Source organism: Suncus etruscus, chromosome 10 (genome assembly GCF_024139225.1).
Source record: "Suncus etruscus isolate mSunEtr1 chromosome 10, mSunEtr1.pri.cur, whole genome shotgun sequence".
In the NCBI taxonomy this organism is placed as follows: Eukaryota; Metazoa; Chordata; class Mammalia; order Eulipotyphla; family Soricidae; genus Suncus; species Suncus etruscus.
The window spans coordinates 70,636,322-70,656,036 of record NC_064857.1 but is presented as its reverse complement, the minus strand read 5'-3'; the positions used below and the strand labels follow the sequence as shown (position 1 = coordinate 70,656,036).

Sequence of the window (19,715 nt, the reverse complement as noted above, 5' to 3'; positions counted from 1 at the left end):
CTCAGCATTTCTCTTCTACTAACACTGCATTTTGCAAAAGTTGAGCCTAGTGCCAGAGTGATAGATAGTACAGTGGGTAGGGTGTTTGCCTTGTATGCATCTAATCCGAGTTGAATCCCAGGCATCTCATAAGGTCCCCTGAACCTTCCAGGAGTAATTTCTGAGCTCAGAGCCAGAAGTAACCCCCGAACACCGCTGGGTGTGACTAAAGAAAAAGTTGAGTCTGGTGCAAAGCTCCCAGCCTCCCTGCACTGGAGCAGACTGCTAGAGGCCACTGTTGCAGCAGGGGGAGAAGGTGTGAGAATGCAAAGCATTCAAGTTCAGCTGAAGTGAATGACTGCTGGGGACAGTCTGGTCTGGTGCATTGTGCAGTGGCTTATTTAAGGGAAATAAGTGAGAAGGGGGCAAAGCGCCCTGCACTCTCACCTTCAACCCTTGCTGCAAGTCCCAAATTCAGAGATGTCTCCATCTCCCTCTAGCATAAAAGGGCAGGACCCCAGAGGTCTGTGCCAATCAGGCCAGTGGGGAAGAGGCTTCTGGGGGAAACCCGGAGATAATGGCCCCAGAAGTGGCTGTGTGCTCCTGGGAGTGGTTCCAGCTGCCCTGTGAGATTTTAAACTCAGGGAATTAGCATTGACATTGATGGCATTGGAGCTGGGGCCCAGTCATCTCACAAGGATAACAACCAAGTTGAGTCAGGGGAGCCCTCAATGGACAAGCCTGGGCTGGATGGGCAGGAGAAGGGTTAAGGTACTTGATTTGCCTCCAACCAAGCTGGGCTCCATCCCCGCTCTGCATACAGTCCTCTAAGTGCCCTCCGTTGTGGCCCTACACCAAACCAAACATGATAACAAAAATAACTGTAGGGGATACCATGAAGTGAGGTGCTTAGTGACACTTTCAGAGCCTGAATCATTCAGACCCAGTTTCCAGAATATGCCCAATGTGGAGTGATGGTTAGCGGGCTGCACAGTCAAGCAGTGGTTCTCTGCCTCCCTTTTTGAACTTCAGAATGTAAGTTATTTCTGTTTTGTGTGTAACTTGCCTCTAAAATGATGTGCTCATCCATGGAGCTCCAGTGATAGCACAGCAGGTAGGGCATTTGCCTTGCACACAGCACCAGGTTTGATCCCAGGCATCCCATATGGTGGTCCCCAGAACCTGCCTAAGTGATTGCTGAGTAGAATCAGGAGTAACCCCTGAGTGCTTCAGACTCAACTTTATTTTTAGTCACACCTGACGGTGTTTGGGGGTTACTTCTGGCTCTGAGCTCAGAAATTACTCCTGGAAGGTTCAAGGGACCTTATGAGATGCCTGGGATTGAACTTGGATCAGATGCATGCAAGGCAAACACCCTACCCACTGTACTATCTATCGCTCTGTCACTAGGCTCAACTGAATAAATACAATAAAGTACAATAAAATGATGTGCACATCCAGAGAGAAGACTCTCATGGAGGTGTGCTTAGCACAAGGATAATGGGTATCCAAAGGCTGCACGTCTACCACATCACAGGAAGCCAACAGGGTATGTCTATTTTGGATGAATAGGCCTCGTATTTATGGCAGTTATTTTGTTTTATGGAGAATGATTACTATATTGAGTTTGAGCCATTTGCTTTTTTATGTGGTCACTCCAAAAGTGCTTCGAAGGAGGCACAAGCAGGCCTGCTGCTGGTTGAACTCAGCCAGGCTCCTAGAGCAGAGAGTCTGAATTGGGACTCAGAATCAGGAGCATTCCAGGCATGTGCTCTGGAGCCAGCTATCCTGCCCCTCATTTTAGCCACAGCCACTGCTGCCTTTAAATTCGCTTTGTCCAGGGTCTGTGTCCTTATGGTGGGAGGAATGAAAGATCCGGGCCATCGTCCACTGGAAGCAGAAAGGAGTTGCCCCTAGGATGGGCTCGACCAGAGAAAGGGGTGATCTGTGACCCAGCATGGGATATTGCCAATGGCTGAAAGATCGGACTGTATGTTCCATGTCTCTGGAATTCTCTTTAGGAATATGTAGCTGGAACCAGTCCCAGGGAGATCTGATGGAGGAGACATTAAGGTCATGTTGGCTCCACAGTCATTATCTTGGTCTCTAGTTTTCAGCTTATGGCAGTCTCTAGTTAGTTTCTGATAACATGACCATGATGCCCAGCAGCACTTAGGGACCATTCAAACTATGGCCCTTGGGCCACATATTGTATTTGTATCTGTTTTGTTTCTTCATTGCAAAATAAGATATATGCAGTGTGCATAAGAATTCATTCATAAGTTTTGTTTTTACTATAGTCAGACACTCCAATGGTCTGAGGAACAGTGAACTGGCCCCCGGTTTAAAAAGTTTGAGGACCCCTGGTTCAGAATGTCAGGGTTGACCAGATGTTTCTTATAACCTTCAAAGCCTGGCTAATACAATGGCCTTCACCTGGGAGGCTGGAAAAATCGCCAATACAGGGAGTCTGAGGCTGTCTGCACAACAGCTCATAAACATAATAGGCCTTGTTCATGGGAGTATGTAGGGAAACATTCTGTAGTTCCTGGATTTATTAAATATTACTAGTACAGTATGTAAGAAATTCTAATGCTGTGTGTATGTGAGTGTGTGTGTGTGTGTGTGTGTGTAGCACGTCCCCTTGTGGAGGTTTGCTGCTAGTGCATGTGCTACAGCTATACTGTCCTGCTTTTGGGGGGGGGGAGCCTGGAGGCTGCAATCCACAAGTGGGGAGTCCCCATCATAGACCTGTGACAGACCATGACGACAGTCTTGAGAGGACTGAGGCATGCAAGGTCAGTGGCATTGGCCCAGATTTCTCAATGAGTTCTTCAGAGGAGACTCTTCCAGGCCACTGCACACCTGCTCAAGGCATTTTTTTTTGGAGGTTCCTGTCACAGGACTACCCCATATCTGATACTGGGGTGTCTTGGAGTTCACAGTGTCTGTGACAATGCAGGATATGTCACAGAACATGGCTCCTGTGACACTTTGAGGTCCTCATAGCATGTGATTCCTGAGGCAGTGTGAGACACATCATAGCGCATGGCTGTTGTGACACTAATTCGCATCATAGCACATGGCTCCTATGACTGAGACATGCCATAACACACAGCTGTGACACTGTGAAGCATGTCATAACACACAGTTCCTGTGACACTGTGAGGCACATCATAGCTACAACTCCTGTGACATTGAAATGTCATAGTACAAAGCTGTGACACTGTGAGACATATTGTAGCACACAGCTCCTATGACACTGTGCCACACATCATAGTACTCACTGCTGCCACCAGTGACTGAGTCTGTATGCTGATTCATGGAATGTGTTTGTTTACAGCACATCTGCCCTCAGGAAACAGTTCTGGAATCTCCAGGTGTCATTGAGTCCTGACACCTGTTCCCAAGGGTGATACCAGAGTCGAGACTTCAATTAGGAAGGTTTTAGTGGCAGAACAGGGTTTAGATCCTGATGACCATTGTCTTTAGGAGCTTCATGTGCCTCTTGAAGAAAACTAATCATGTTCTCTGTCTTCTTTTTTTTTTTTTAAATCTTTCTTTAAACACCGTGGTTACAAACATGATTGTAGTTGTATGATTTCAGTCATGTAAAGAACACCCCCCTTCACCAGTGCAACACTCCCACCACCAATGTCCCAAATCTCCCTCCTCCCCACCCCACCCCCGCCTGTACTCAAAACAGGCTTTCTACTTCCCTCATTCATTCACATTGTTAGGATAGTTTTCAATGTAGTTATTTCTCTAACAGCACTCTTTGTGGTGAGCTTCATGTTGTAAGCTGCACCTTCCAGCCCTCAACTCTTTTGTCTCTGAGAATTATTGCAAAAATGTCTTTCTTTTTTTCTCAAAACCCATAGATGAGTAAGACTATTCTGCATCTACCTCTCTCCCTCTGACTTATTTCACTCAGCATAATAGATTCCATGTACATCCATGTATAGGAAAATTTCATGACTTCATCTCTCCTGATGGCTGCATAATATTCCATTGTGTATATGTACCACAGTTTCTTTAGCCATTCATCTGTTGAAGGGCATCTTGCTTGTTTCCAGAGTCTGGCTATTGTAAATAGCGATGCAATGAATATAGATGTGAGGAAGGGATTTTTGTATTGTATTTTTGTGTTCCTCGGGTATATCCCTAGGAGTGGTATAGCTGGATCATAGGGGAGCTCAATTTCCAGTTTTTGGAGGAATCTCCATATCGCTTTCCATAAAGGTTGGACTAGATGGCATTCTCACCAGCAGTGAAAAAGAGTTCCTTTCTCTCCACATCCCTGCTAGCACTGCTTATTTTCCTTCTTTGTGATGTGTGCATGTTCTCTGTCTTCTGAGAGTTCCACAAAAGGGTTACACACAGGCCAGTGTTTTCTGGTCAAGGGTCACTAACCAGAACACAGAGGGCAGCTGAGGGAAGTCACTATATGCCCTTGCACTCAGGCCCCAGTGCACTGCCCCTTGCTGGCACTCCTGGTAATATTCCTGGGGTTCAAGGGCATCTTCCCATCTCAGGGTGAGATGTCTGGCCAGCCTTCACCTCTGTGACCCGCTGTCTCCTAACAGCTGGATCCTTTGTGTGACAGCAGCTTTAGGGGCCTGCCCCAAACCCCAAAGCAAGAACTAGAGGGTCACTTAGAAATGGGTCCTTTGCAGTGGGGCGGCCTCATTAGAGCCACTGGGAAAATGAAGGGCCAGTGCACATTCACTCCCCACAGGAGGCTGGAGTGACTGAGTGGGGAGATCTGGGTCCCAACCGTGGGGCTCAAAGAGACCTGTCAAGTCTCTGATCTCTGTCAGCTGCTCTGTCACCAGCTGCCCCTGCTCCCCTAGCTGGTGTTGGTGTTGCCCTGAGCCTGTCTCCTCTCCCAGGGCATGAGGAGAAGTCAGAGAGTGCTGTGAGAACAGGGGCCTGCTGTGGCACCTGCAAGGAGTTCCACCAGATGAAGCAGACACTACTGCAGCTCAAGCAGAAGGTAGGTGCAGAGAACTGCAGTGAGGAGGCATGGGGGGGGGGGGAGTGGCTGGCTGGCAAGGGAGGATCTATGCCCCACCGGAAGTCAGCATCAAGCCCCACCAAAAGTCAATAGCACCCTGTGCAGCATGAATACCATTCCATCCACCAATGGCTTCTTGCTGAAATGGTCACCAGTGAGACATGCCTGGGGTGCTCTGTCCACTCTGTCAGACCTGCCCTCAGCAGCAAAGCTGAAAAACTGGACAAGGGGCTGGTCAGTGGTAGGAGGGTCCATATGTGAGATCCTGAGTGATTCCAGCACCATCATGGGCCCCTGGGCCTCCCCCAGTGTAGCAACCCTAGAAGTAGCTACTATAGGTATGAAATGAATGCAGAATCCATAAAGGGCAGAGTGACTCTTTCCTGCCATGGGGATTTTGTATTCAAAGGATTTTGGTTTGTCTGCTGCTCTCAGGACTTCCCAAATAGGAGGCCCTTTGTCAGGGTTCCATGCACCCTGGAGAGTGGCTGTGCTGGGGCTCTTTGCACTAAAAGCCCTATGAGTGTGAGTTGTTTCTGGGCTTGATGCTGAGCTGTGAGCCACGTTTGGGGCTGTGTGGCCAGGTCTGGAAAGCATGGCAGGGCCTAGGTAGATGGTATTTCAGGCCATAGGTCAGGCAGGTCACCTGCTTCTCAGAGCCCTGGAAACAGCTTTGAGGATGATGAAAGGCAATGGCAACTGCACACGTCTGTTAAATCTCTTCCGCTTGGAGCTCCTGGCACAGAAAAGCGGCATGTGTGATGCATCCCATTTTGGCAAAGGGCAGAGGGTTAATGAGCAAAAGGCTGGTTCTGCTTTGAGTGAGCACGTGGTCATCCCTAATGAGAATCACAGTGACCAGGAAGTCCCTGGTTGTGGCCAAGCTGAGAAAGGGCCTGGCAGGGCTGGTGGCCACCTAGGGGGTGATGCACTCAGCTCAAGCTAAGGAAATATACTTAGAGTCCAATCACAACCTGGGCAGCAATTGTGGGCAAAGAGGCCACCTGGAGGAGTGAGTGAGAGACAGTGTCACGGCTGTCTGGGGGCCAGCCTTCCCCCATTGTGCATTGAGTGACAAGCAGACTCCAAAGGGCTCTTGGAAGAAATCAACATGTTTCACAAGCCCATGTAGGGGTACTAGCTAAAGTTGCCTCCATTTCACCTGTGGGCTCATCACTTCCTTCAGGGTCTGGGAATGTGGTTTGGATCATCTTTTGTGTCCATGTGGAATCAGCCTCTCTGCAGTGCTGGGACACCTGTCACCCGAGCCCAGTCTGAGCTCTGGCCCACATCTGCTCATGCCCAACTCTAACCCTGCTGCCGAGTCCCCTGGAAGCAGCGAGGTCAAGCTTGTGCTGCCATTCTGCTAGAATTTGCAGAAGAGATAGGGTTTGATAGGACCCCAGACTTGACTCTAGGCTGCATTATAGAAAGCAACTGGTCTTTGAGGTCTCGATTTTTCCTGGTTAGACTCCCCATGACAGACATTGTCCAGAGTCATCCTAGCTGGGCCTGTCCCCCTGGGTGTAATTCTGTCCTGGGGTGCCAGGAGTCTTCTCAGAAGTGGACTGGCCATGTGGTGGGCTGGATCTCCTGGATCTGACCAGCTGGTATGCCAGGTGAGTTCGAAATATGTGGAGAACCATGCACCGCACCCCAGTCCTGCCTCCTAAGGCTGCAAGATCTTGAAAAGCGGGGACCCCGTGTGGATGCCGGCTTACCCCTCTACTCCCAAGAAGTCTGAGTAAACCTCAGAGGAGCAAACACACCGGACAGCCTCTGTGGATTGTGGGGTGTTGAGTCTATGGGGAACACGAGGTAACTGATACTGTGGAGGTTTCAGGCAGTACCTAGCAGGAGGCTCAGCCTTGGATGTGTGAGTCCCCTTCCCCTCACTGAGGGGCAAAATTGGGAGGGAGGGGCTGCAGAAGGCCTCAAGGGAAGGGCAGACCTAGAGGGGAGCCCCACTTCCTGACCCACAGCCCCCCTTCTCTTTGCAGATTTCTCTGTTTCCCAATAGTGCAGCCGACCTAGGCAAGTACCTCACCCAGGACAAGGCATTGGCCTCCAACATGTACCTTCCTGGACCCCCTGGCCTGCCAGGGGGCCAGGGCCCCCCTGGTGAGTGTGGGGACAAAGGCTGGTGCCTCTAGAGGCCTGTCCAGAGTTCACAGTTCATGGGGGCTACTGGGGTGCTCCAATGCAGGGAGGAGAGCAGAAGAAGCCTAGTCTAGGAGTGCCCCCCAAAAAATGCAAGAAGAGGCCTCCCAAGACTAGAGCCTAGGATGGGAACTTTGTGAGCCCATGGGGGAAGGAATGGCTCAGTCTGCATTGTAGGTTGTGGGGAAACAGCTTTGTTCACTGGAGGGAACAGAGGTGAGATGACAGATGACCCCTTACTTATCCACTGCCTGCTCTGCTCATGCCCTGTGCTGTTCTTGTCTGCCTCGCCTTATCCTCCTGCCCCATGATTTATGAGCATGGGCAGAGCTTTTTTTAAATGTTTTTATTCAACTTTATTGATATTTAATAATACATACATAATTTAATCATATAAGAATCCTTTAGAGCAGAGTTGGGGGGCTGGACCACTGCACACACCCGGTATCTTCATGATATGTGCCATCAAGCCCACAGACCTCCCTTGTGCCCATCCACAGTCTTCCACTGCTCTTTCTTTACCTCACACACACTCACACAGTCACACACCAGTCCCATATACTCATAGTCACACACACATATACTCACATACACTCACAAATTCATATACATATATGCAGTCACATGCACACAAACCCATATTCTTACACTCACAGTCACATATACTCATACACACAATGCCATGCACACCTATACTCACACTCACACAGTCGCACACACACATATACTCACATGTTCATACAGAGACTCAAAGTCACACATGCTAAAGGCGGCTTCTGTCTTACAGCTCCAGTGGGATTTTAACGAATCCACTTCAGAGCGAGTGGGTTGCACGGGCAGTGAAATATGAAACAGTGAAACCACACACAAGTATGCGGGGTCAACACATCTTTTGGCAGGAGTGTGACAAGTTTAATTTTTAAGCAGGGGGTTTTATAAGGGGTAAAGCCACCCATGGGTATAGAGAAGAATGTTTGCAATCACAAAGCAAAGTTTAACAGTAAACAATACTTAAGCTATGGGTGTGAGCCGTAAGAATTCTGAGTTCCAAAGGAGAAGATCACAACTCAAGGCAACTCTTTGTAAGCTAACTTTGAATGCAAAATAAGGGATTATTAAGAAGTAGAAAAAAAAATCTAGGAACATGATCTTCGCTGAGATGGCTCTATTGTTTTAGCTGTAATTAGTGGTAAAGGAAAGGAAAGAGCTATATCCACTAAGGTGAAGTTCCCATTTTCTGGGAAGAATCAATAGCTCAGAATCTGTATTCTGGCTATATCCTTGATTACCAGAAATTAAGGCTGCAAGGACATATTTGAAAAAAGAGAAAAATATTGTCTTTGATTATCTAGAAAAGGGTTTCTCTTAGTAATTTTTGGTGCTGGGATTTCTGAAAAGAATTTGATTAAGGTCATATTTTTGCCTGAGATTTTACATAGGAGAGATAGCCAAATAATGACAGAAAATTTAATACCAAGCATGGATTTATCTCTTCAGGAATTTCTCAACTATCCACGCAGGGGAAGAAGCATTCACAGTGGGCCTTTTAAGAAACCTCATGGGGGTTATTTCAACTGTCCACATCAGGGAAATCTGGGGATACATCTGGTGTACCTCCTGAGTTCCCCTAAATTTATGCATGCCATGGTATATACACATGTATGAGTCAATGAGGAGGGGCTGGAGGAGAGGGACTCCACTCACACTGTGTGAGGATGGGGTGCGGGGAAGGTGCATTTAGCTGTGAGGGGGCCGAGCATCTCTTTCTCAGAGAAACACCTGCCACATCCAGCTGGCCTGGACTCCCTAGCACTGCTAGCCGGAGGAAGATCGAGGGTGTGAACATGTCTGACAGCAGATGGGGGGCTAGGGGAAGTGGCCCTGGAAGGGGACCAGGAAAGTTGGATTTGATGGTTTGATGAGTCCAGGCACCTGAAGGAGCAGGCCTGAGGGCAGCGAAGAGAAATGGATGGATATTGGGATGGCAGCTGTGGGCACACAGCCCTGCTCCTTCACAGGGCACTATCAGGGATGCAGGCCCCGAACCTGTCCCCCTCATAGGGCACTACCAAAGTGTTGGCCTCTGTCCCCCTCAGAGGGCACTTTTGGGGTGTCTTCCTTGCAGGCTCTCCAGGACCTAAGGGCAGCCCTGGCTTCCCTGGAATGCCCGGTCCCCCGGGTCAACCTGGTCCCCGAGGCTCCATAGGCCCCATGGGCCCGTCTCCAGACCTGTCTCATATCAAGCAAGGCCGGAGGGGCCCTGTGGTCAGTATTGTGGGGACAGTGGGATAGGGGGACCCAGCCTGTGTCCCCCACTTACCCACATATTTCTCTGGCAGGGCCCGCCTGGTGCCCCGGGAAGACATGGTGCCAAGGTGAGTTTAGCTCTGGGCCTCACAGCCCAGCACTCCCAAGCATCCCTGGACACCTACTCCTTTGAGCAGCAAGCAGAGGCCCACCCGGGGCTGTATGTGACAGACTCAGGCCCCGTGGACCCCTTTCCTTATAAATATGAGACTGCCACAGCAAAGACAAAGGCCCCTCAGAGAAACTGCTCCTAAGAGAGAAGGTTCCACACACCAGGCAACACCCCTCACACTGCCTCAGGCCTCTGGTGTCTGGAAGCCACTCTGCTGGCACCCTCACCCCAGAGTTCCCATCTATTCAGGCAGGTGCTTTCTCAACCAGCCCCTATGTCCTAATGTGGGTGAGTTTTTCTGGAAACTTTGAAGTCACTTCCCATGATTCTAGGCATACAAAGCTTCTCAGCGTGGCCTGAGGAAACTCAAATAGTTTCTGTGCCCAAGAGAGCTCTTGGCAGGCCGATTTCAAGCTTGCCTCAGTTTCCCATAGAAAACATCTGTGTTGGGGCCAGAGATAGAACAGCAGGTAAGGCACTTGCCTTGCATGTGGCCAAACCTTGGCTCGATCCCTGGCATCTCATATGGTTCCCTGACCACCACCAGGAGTGATCTTTGAGTGTAGAGCCAGGAGTAACCCCTGGGCACTCCCAGATGTGGCTCCAAAACCAAAATAGAAAGAAAAGAAAAAGGAAAACATCTATGGTTCTGTGCTTAAAGCTGGAACCTGTTCTGGAAGGGTGAGAGGGTGCATGGCTCAGAAAACTGACCTTCTCTGCTTTTTCTAGGGAGAGCGAGGAGCACCGGGACCCAGGGGCTCTCCAGTAAGTAGCTGGAATGTTCCAGAAGCTGTGACACTGACAAGTTGGACTCCTTGGCAAAGCCAGCCCTTTACTGTCATCATACACCACCATCCCCTCTGCAGGCATGCCCAAAGCAGCCTCTTGGAAACTATTTTGAAAATCCATGTTTTGCCCTTACGTTATTTTCTTTTCTGGGCATGTCTTAAAGCCTAAGTGCTCAGAAGGGCATAAACCCTGTTCCATCTGTGCCAGCCAAGAGCACCTCGAATAATGCCTCCTCCCCAAAAAATAAAATAAAATAAGGAGTTAAAGAGACGAGGAAGGAACCTCAGTCTGGAGCTGGGGCAGCCTGCCAGGTGTGAGGTCCTGGGTTTTATCCCCTGTCCCAGAGGAGAGCAGGGAGAAGAGGGATGAAGCCAAACCCCTAAGACCGCCTAAGCATTCCAGCACTAGGGGAGCCCGATGGCCAGAACCCCCAAAAGGAACCAGCGAGTCTGGAACTTTGAGATGAACCCCCATAGTGTCCAGAGCAGATGCCAGTATGGAGGCACTCTTGAGAGCTAGGACTCAGGTCTTGGGTCCCCTGGGACTCAGAGGTTGTAGGTCTGGGTTTTCATCTCCATTGCAGCACTTTTGATTGTGGCACTGTCCCTTCATGTCTCTTCTGAACCTCTGGGGTGAATGAGGCATCCTTAAGCCATGGGCACCAGCCCCTCCCCCCAGTGGCTCATGCTGAGGTATAGCCCAGAGTCAGTATGTTAGAGCATCTGGTACTGCTCCTGTTCTTGCTTGGGGACATGGTTTTTCTTGTCCCCTTCATGCCCCTTCTGCTTTCCCTCTGCCCACCCCCATCCCCCATTTTCTCAATGCTATTTCACTTTAAGTAAGAAAGACACACAGAAAGTACTAAAGAGCTCTTACTTGGTGTGGGCTGAATGCCTTCCCCTCACATTCTCTGCCCATGGGGGTGCTGTGACACCCCTGTCCTTCCAGACACTCCCATGACCCTGTATTCAGGAGCATGTGAGCATCACCTGCTCCATGTTACTCACTTTTCACCCAACCCATGACCTTCATGGAGCCCTTTGTGGGAGGGCCCAGAAATGAAAACAGACCCAAAGACATTCACTTACCTACCTGGGGCTACCAAGCCCAGCAGTAGCAGGTTCAAACCCAAGAGAGCCCCTAATGTCTGATGTACTCATTTCTGTTCTGGAGAGGCCCCCCTGGGAAGAATGTCCTTCTCTCTAATGTCACTAGAGCCAGTGGTCATGCCATGGTGGTGACATGGCCTTAGGCTCATTGCATGGGGGACACTAGGTGGCCCCTGAAACTGCAAGTGTGGAGGGCCATTTGGATTCTTATTGCCACCCTGTGTGCAGGGTCCCCCCGGCTCCTTCGACTTTCTGCTGCTCATGCTGGCCGACATCCGCAATGACATCGCTGACCTGCAGGAGCAGGTATCGGGTCCCCATGTCTACACAGACCATGAATTCCTTGCACCTCAGGAATTCTCCAACTCCCCTGAAAGCCTGGACTTTGGCTCCGCAGATGATGTACCAACGAGGATGGAAATGGGAGACTTGGGGGGGCCTGGAGATGTCTTCCCTTAATCAACACCCTCATCACTCCACCTGCATCTCCACCAGCCCTTTCAGCTGTTCCGACAAAGAAAGGACGGGTCCAGTAACTGGGAAAGGAATGATACTGTTTCAAGAACCTTCTCAGCTTTTTGCCTCCATCTCTTCTTTCAAACATTTTTTCCAGTGGGACACCCAGACATTCTTCAGCTAAGAGGGATGTGGTTCAGAAATGGGTGTCCTGGGGCTGGAGCAATAGCTCAGCAGGGAGGGCATTTGTCTGGCAGGTAGCCCACCTGAGTTCAATCCCCAGCATCCCATATGGTCCCTGAGCACCACCAGGAGTAATCTCTGAGCATTGCCCAGTGTGGCTCAAAAAAACAACAAAACAACAAAGAGGAAGGAGGGAGGGAGGGAAGGAGGGAGGGAGGGAGGGAGGGAGGGAGGGAGGAAAGAAGGAAGGAAGGAAGGAAGGAAAGAAGGAAGGAAGGAAGGGAGGCAGGGAGGGAGGGAGGGAGGAAGGATGTCCAGGGACAGCTTCCCAGACTTTCAGCCCAGCTCTCCTCCCTGATCTGACACAGCTATGGGGACCCCAAGTTCTGGCACTGAGCCCCACAATGACAGTGTCTCAGCACACTAGCAACTTTGGTGCCTCCATTTCCCCCACTGCTGTCTGCTTTGCATTTCTGGGAGATACTGTCCATAGTATTTCCCCTTCATGCTCCCCTAGGGAAGCTCTTTCAGAGAAAGTCACCAACCTGTTGGTATTTGAAAGCCTTTTGCTGCTCCCCAGGAAGCTTGGGTGTGTCCAGGTCACAGGCCTCTGATCTATGTAGCTGTTCCTGTTCACAGAGGGCAGATTGTTCAGAGCAGTGCATGTCCTGATCTTCCTGACACCTGAAAATGCCCCAAATACACTTACCACTCACCTCTAGCCTATTCCCTGCCCAGCCTCAGTCTCTGAGACGATCACAGCAGGAACCTGCCAGCCTCCAGGACACTCATCCCCAAAACTCAGCCCTGGACCATCAGAACTGAGATGAGTGCAGCCCTCGGTGGAGGATGAACATGGGGAGGAGTCAGTTTCAGGCATGAGAAGAAACCATCTAGCTTGGCTTCATCATTTCTTTTTTCTTGGTTTTTGGGCCACACCCAGTGATGCTCAGGGGTTACTCCTGGCTCTTGGGGGGACCACATGGGACACCTGGAGATTGAACTGTGGTCTGTCCTAGGTGAGCACATGCAAGACAAACACCCTACCGCTGCGCCACCACTCTGGCCACTCATCATTTCTATTTTAACGACAATTTTATACCCTTGTTAATAGAAGATTGTTTAAAATTATATTTTTGTTATCAGCTGCATATCAAGCATGACCAAACATTACATTTGACCCTAGGCAAAAAATAGAAGAATACATATATATAAATATTTATACATGTCTATATATCATGAACTGAAGATGGGAATATCGGGGATGTGTAAGACTGTTCTAGGCTGTATTTTCCAACAAAACACAGGTAATCTGCTTTATATCATCCAGCCTGTCACCACTAACACTATTTAAGGGACATTGTGCCTTATGAGTTAAGACCATGGGACTCCATTCTCTGCCCAGAGAGAAGACTTCATAAGGCATAATGCTGACAGGAATTTGCAAAAACAAATGGAAAAGCCGTTGGAAGATAAATCTACTGCAATTTTGCTGAAGTCTTGTGTGGTTTTTTGAGGGAGCAGGAAGTTTTTGTGCAGCCTATTTCCCCCGTCCCTTCCTTTGGTTTCAGTTCTATGTATCTTGGTAACTTGAAGTTGATAACTGGGCTTGATAAGGGCTTCTTTTTAGGAAGGGGGATGGAAATGGGGTCCTGTTGCTGAAAATGACATTTCCTTCCAGAAGTAATTCCCCACCAGTCCCTGAGAAGTTGCTGATGTCCCCAAAATGGGGCACAATGGGAAGCCACATACACACACATTCATTCCAACTCCTGCTGCGGGTCATCTCTATCACATAGATGCCAACTGGTGTAGTCCCAGCCAAACATGACCATTGTCATAAAGGTGCAGGTATGTTAAGGAGACCCAGTCATGTTCCCTTTCTAGACTCCTGGTGGTCCTGAACCTCTTTGGCCCCAGCTAAGAATTAGGCATACATTAGGGTTAATGGCAAACACCTCCACGATATGGAACATGTCACCTCCTCCTGCCCTTCTTCAGGCACCCCAGTCTGTCATAGAGATGCAGTTACAGACACCTTTCAGATAAGAAATGCATCTGCAGGAACATAGCAAACAGGTAAGGAGAGAAAAGCTATCTATTATAAAGAAAGGAGTCATAGAAATAAATCAGTGGCGTTTTCCCTCATGCCATCAGCAAACAGACTTCACAACCAATCATAAAAGAACTTTCCATCTGCAAAAACGAAAAACAAATCTCACAGTTGTCCTGGTTCTAACATAACATCTTGGTCTTTTCAAGCTCCTCCCCCAAATGTTGACAAAGGTGCCCTGAGAGTGGCTTGTGTCAGCATCTGGGGCTCCCTCCCCTCACACCAACCGTCCAAGCAATCATAGGCTTTGTTAATCATGGACCAAGATGCTCTGAACGGCTGCAGATGAGATTGTGCATGCTTAATAACAAAGTTATTTTTCTTACCTGGCTGTTCTGTGCTTTGTACTTTAAAGCGAGTTTTTTTTTTTGGCAGAAGAAATGAGAGGAGATGGGGGCATGAGCTTTCTTAGAAGAGCTGGAAGCAACCTTCTGAGTAGGTCACCTCCCTTAGGGCCTGAGTGTGCACCCCAACAGCCGAGCCTAATGCCAGGTCTGTGGGCCTAGATGCCACTAGATATGAGTCATTGAGGCTTGAGCCCCCAGCTAGGGGACAAGAGGGTAACTTCTGGGGTTTCCCAAGTACATCCCACTGTAGAGATTACTGTGGACCACAAGGGGGGTTCCCCCATTGTTTCTTTGCCTCTCTCCCCAGCCACACTGCTTTCAAATTTCATATCTTGGTTCCTTAAAGGAAAGGAAAAAGCAGATGAAAATAAATTGTGGAATCTGTTGGATGCCTTTTGAGTTGGGAGCTAGAGTCTGATTTAAACTGCTGATGGCTGACTTAGACTTAGACTTGCTCCTGAAATAGCCTTGGGACCCTCTGCCAAGGGGCCACATGTCCAGCCTTAAAAACTCATCTGTTCAACAGCTGAACACCAAGAGTTCATAGGAAGTCGAACAGCCCTAAATCCGGCCTCCCAGAGACTGGATCCAGCAGACAAGGATCCTTTCCAATTAAATGAAGGAATTACTCAGATCCATATTAAAAATTATTCAGCACAGGCTGGAGAGAACACAGTGCAAAGGCCACTTGCATGTTGCCAGCCTAGTTTCTATCCCCAGCGTCCCATATGATTCCTCGAGCCTCACTAGGAATGAACTCTGAGCACCACTGGGTTTGCCACAAAAGCAAAAAATCTGCTTTAAAAAGAAAGTTATTTGAGGTAGACAGCATGTGGCATTGGTAATAGTGCTTTGCCACCCCACCCCATGTTGTGTATATATGCTTGCATGATTGTGCATACATGCACACACATTTACATGCAAATATGCAGAACACAGCACAGCCATATGGGCCTTCAAGCCCTGACAGAGGAAAGCAGGGTGTTCATTGAAGCAGCAATGGGCCACCACTTTTCATAGAACACATCTGATCAACTCATCCTCCCCCAAAATCGAAGTGAATACCTTCTGCCCCCATCCCGCCTCTGCTCATCTCATGGGAAGACAGTGACCTCCTGTCTTTCCAGACTGGACTCCCCACAGAACTCCACATCAAGAGAAGGAGCAGGGAACAGTCTTCCCACTGGTCGGTAGGCCTAGATTTGCCCCCAGAGGAAATCTTTGGGGCGAGCAGGAACATACTTTCTGTGAGTCTTTTTGGGGTGGTCCACGCCCTCTTCCTGCACCTACTAAGTCCTCTGCTTTATGGATTGAAGTTCCAATCAATTGTCATGTTGTCTGGAACTGGGCCCTAAATTTAATCTCACTCCCTGCTCACCTCCACACTGCTCACCTGACATTGTTGTTGCAGCTTCATGATTAGAATCTAGCCCAGGAACTTTCTCTTTCTTTCTCTCTCTTTCTCTCTCTCTCACTCTCACTTTCTATCATCTCTCTTTTATGATAGGAATGAGGAGGTTGGGCTCACCCAGTGGTGCTCAGGGCTTCTTTCTGGCTCTGAGCTCAGGGATCACTCCCCAGTGTTTCTGCTGGATCAAACCCAGGAAGGCCACATTCAAGGCAAGTAAGAGCCTAACCCACTACCTCTCAGGCCCCATCCTAGAACATTTTAACATTGTCTCCAGTATATTTCAGGACATAATGATGCCTCCACACTTTATGCTAGCCAGCATGCAACCCAGAAAGAGTTGGTTGGGACTTGAGGTACCCAGATGGAAGTTTCTGAGCAAGACAGCTTGGTTCCAGGTGTGCCCTAACCAATGGCTGGAATCTACCAGAGATTCAGTCATACTACCATCCAGTAATGTGTCCAACCACAACTACTTGCCACTTTGCTACAAATCACAGGATGACTCTTGCAGTTTCAGAAGTCTCCAAAGTGGGACTTAGGAAGTAATGAAGTTATAATTTAGGGGCATATAGGTGTGGTTCAAAAGGAGAGCCCTTACCTTGAAGGTGTCAGCCCCTGCATTGGATTCTCATCATTGCAAAATAAGCCATTTTGAATTTACTACCCAAGAGATCTATGTGATATATTACACGTTGTGAATCTAATTAAAAAGAGGGCCAACCCATAAGAATCATCAGATGTGCTCCATATCCTTACCACCTGCAAAAGAGAGAGGGGGAGAGAAAAAAGGAGAGAGAGTTGGAGAGAGAGGGAGAGAGAGTTGGAGAGAGAGGGAGAGAGAGTTGGAGAGAGAGAGAGAGAGAGAGAGAGAGAGAGAGAGAGAGAGAGAGAGAGAGAGAGAGAGAGAGAGAAGAAAGTTGAGGTCAGCCTATCAGCAATCTATCAACTAACAAAAGAACTCAGGGGATCTTCTGGGGTGGTCCTGGGAATCTAGAAATAGTATATGTCTGTCCTAGAACCTTAACATTAGACTGCTCAGGGGTTACTCCTGGCTGGCTGCTCAGAAATAGCTCCTGGCAGGCACGGGGGACCATATGGGACACCGGGATTTTTTTTTTTTTTTTTTTTTTTTTTTTTTTTTGGTTTTTGGTTTTTGGTTTTTGGGCCACACCCGGCGTTGCTCAGGGGTTACTCCTGGCTGGCTGCTCAGAAATAGCTCCTGGCAGGCACGGGGGACCATATGGGACACCGGGATTTGAACCAACCACCTTTGGTCCTGGATCGGCTGCTTACAAAGCAAAAGCCGCTGTGCTATCTCTCCGGGCCCTAGACTTGACTATTCTAACCCGCAAATCTAACTAGCAAATCTCTTGGGTTTTAGCTGGTACAGGAACACCTAAAATAAAGACTACGTTTCCCAGCATTCCTTGTCACTAATCACGTGACTAGGTGCCAGCCAATAAAAATTCACCTAAATTTTGTTTGCCTTTCAAGAGTCAACCAACTCTTCTCTTTGAGGGTCCGGATTTGCACAGGATGCTGAAAACTTAGCAGCATCTTAGAGCATGAACCACAGAGAATAGTAACACAGGAAAAAAGCTAGTGAGCCATTACACTTCTGCCCTTAGATGTTAAAGGGAGGAGATGAATTTCCATCTTTTTGAACCATAAGCATCTATGGCATTTTTTTCAGTCCTCTAATATGCAACCAAACAATCTGAGCTGATTCACCCCTGGCAAGCCTCCCGGTGAGTGTTCCAGGGCACACCAAGTCCCCACCCACCTTTTGCCCCTAAGTTGGGGAGACAACCCTGAAAAGCAGCACTCGTTCTCGCTGACCACCTTGGATTGAGGCCTCCGATGCTTTGAGTAGCTGCTGGCTCGAGCTTCTTTTGCTCCCACCCAAAGACTAGTCCCATTAGGACTAGTACCTGCTGGCTCCTCTGGGTTTGCAAACATGTCTGGAAATGCGCCTGCCAAAGTTCCAGCATTTGTCAGAAAAGATTCCGAGCTTGCCGGCTCCTCTGGAGGCATCTAGGGAGGCTGCACACAGGTAGAAGGAGGGAAGTAAGAGACAACATCTTAGCCGTGAGCTTCTCACACCTAGGGTGCTTCAGCATCACCCTGAGAGCTGACACAGGAGTAAACAGCTCGCCACCACCCCACTGCCGTCCTCATGTCCCACCATCCAGAGCAAGCAATTCCAAGGCAAGTTCTAGGTAGCCCCTGGAGAAACCCACATCCAATCCCCCATCAAAAAGAGCCATGAATACTGAACAGAATTCTCTTCCACAGTTGGAAAAAAAAATCTGTAAAGAGAGAGAAAAACTTCAAAACCAGGAAAAGAAAGAGGCAGATGCAAAAAAAAAAAAAAAAAGCTGCCTGCAGGACCCATTATGTTTAAAAAGAGTGAAGACCATGGGGCTGAAGCAATGGCACAGCTGCGGAGCACATGGTTTGGCATGGTTTGGCATCCATATGGTCTTCTAAGCCAGGAGCTATTTCTGAGTGAATAGCCAGGAGTAACCCTGAGTGTCACAGGGTGTGCACCCCCTAAAAAAGAGTGAGGACCCAAGCAATAATATATTGGGGGCATTTGCCTTACATGAGACAGATCCACCAAGACTAATCAAGAAGCAACTCCCGAGCAACACTGGGTGTGTCCAAAAGAAACAAAAACAAAAAAGAGTGAGGACCAGAGTGATAGCATAGTGGGTAGAGCATTTGCCTCAAATGCCATCAACCAGGTTCAATCCCCAGTACTCCATAAGGTCCCCTGAGCACAGCCAGGAGTAATTTCTCAGTGCTAAGAGCCAGAAATAACCCCTACATATCTCTGGAAATGACCCAAAAAATAAAAAATAAACAAAAACTGAATGACTCAGGGAAGAAAGGGCCTCTTTAAGGAGGCTCCAGGGAGCAGGATGAAGGGTGAAGGTCGGGCATTGAGAGGAGAAAGAGGCATTTGTGAAAGAATCTTTAGTTAGGCTATTGTGAAAGAAGTGGGTAGGAATGAGGGAAAGCAACATTCTTTCAAAGAACAGAATGATTACAAAACTCTGTTTTGGCAGAAGCCTAAAGAATCACAATTCTCCCAATCCCCTCATGGTTCTTTCCACCAGAGACTGAGACTTGACAGCATCAGCTCTAATATCATGTCCATCACTGGCATAGCCAACATGTTGGCACTCTTCACTCTGGGATCCAATAGTGTTCAAGTAGGATAAACAGGTGCTGGTGGACCTCTTTAAACCTGATTTCTCCCCATAGCCCAGGCAAGAAAGTGCATTTACTTCATTCCAAGAGTATATCTCTCTTGTTGAACATCATAGACAGAACTGCAAAATAGTTTCTTTTTCTCAACATATCATTTCTGCCAGAATAAAGTTTGTGTAGAGATTTTATTTCATTTCATTTCTCCCCTATCTTGTGCTATTTTAGAAGCAGGAGTATTAGAGAGATTGGTTCAAAAATGAATCACAGTCACCACTTTAAAGCAATGACTTGGAACCCGTTCCAAGAAGCCATACAAAATATCTGCATTCATGTTATGCCAAAAGGACTTCCCATTTCTGAGAATATTGGGGGATGGTATTTAGAGCACTGCTTATTTTGGAGCACTCTCCCTTTGGAACGAAAGGGAGATGTTGGAGATGCTTATTCCTCTGGCTGTATCTTAAGGGAGTTCCCTTGGGGCCGGAAATGATGGACCCTAAGAGGCGGGTGGGAATC

General features: G+C 48.4%; 1 protein-coding gene across 1 annotated transcript in view; it reads left to right on the top strand.

Annotated features, from left to right (window-relative positions):
* CCBE1 (collagen and calcium binding EGF domains 1) overlaps positions 1 to 12,274 on the top strand; it is a 167,484-nt gene extending 155,210 nt beyond the window's left edge. The window contains exons 6-11 of the mRNA XM_049782057.1: positions 4,872 to 4,975; positions 6,997 to 7,117; positions 9,282 to 9,421; positions 9,496 to 9,531; positions 10,305 to 10,340; positions 11,702 to 12,274. Of these exons, the coding sequence (XP_049638014.1) occupies positions 4,872 to 4,975; positions 6,997 to 7,117; positions 9,282 to 9,421; positions 9,496 to 9,531; positions 10,305 to 10,340; positions 11,702 to 11,932 (668 nt within the window). The 3' untranslated portion in view covers positions 11,933 to 12,274. The remainder of the gene's footprint in view (positions 1 to 4,871; positions 4,976 to 6,996; positions 7,118 to 9,281; positions 9,422 to 9,495; positions 9,532 to 10,304; positions 10,341 to 11,701) is intronic.
* Positions 12,275 to 19,715: the final 7,441 nt, after the last annotated feature.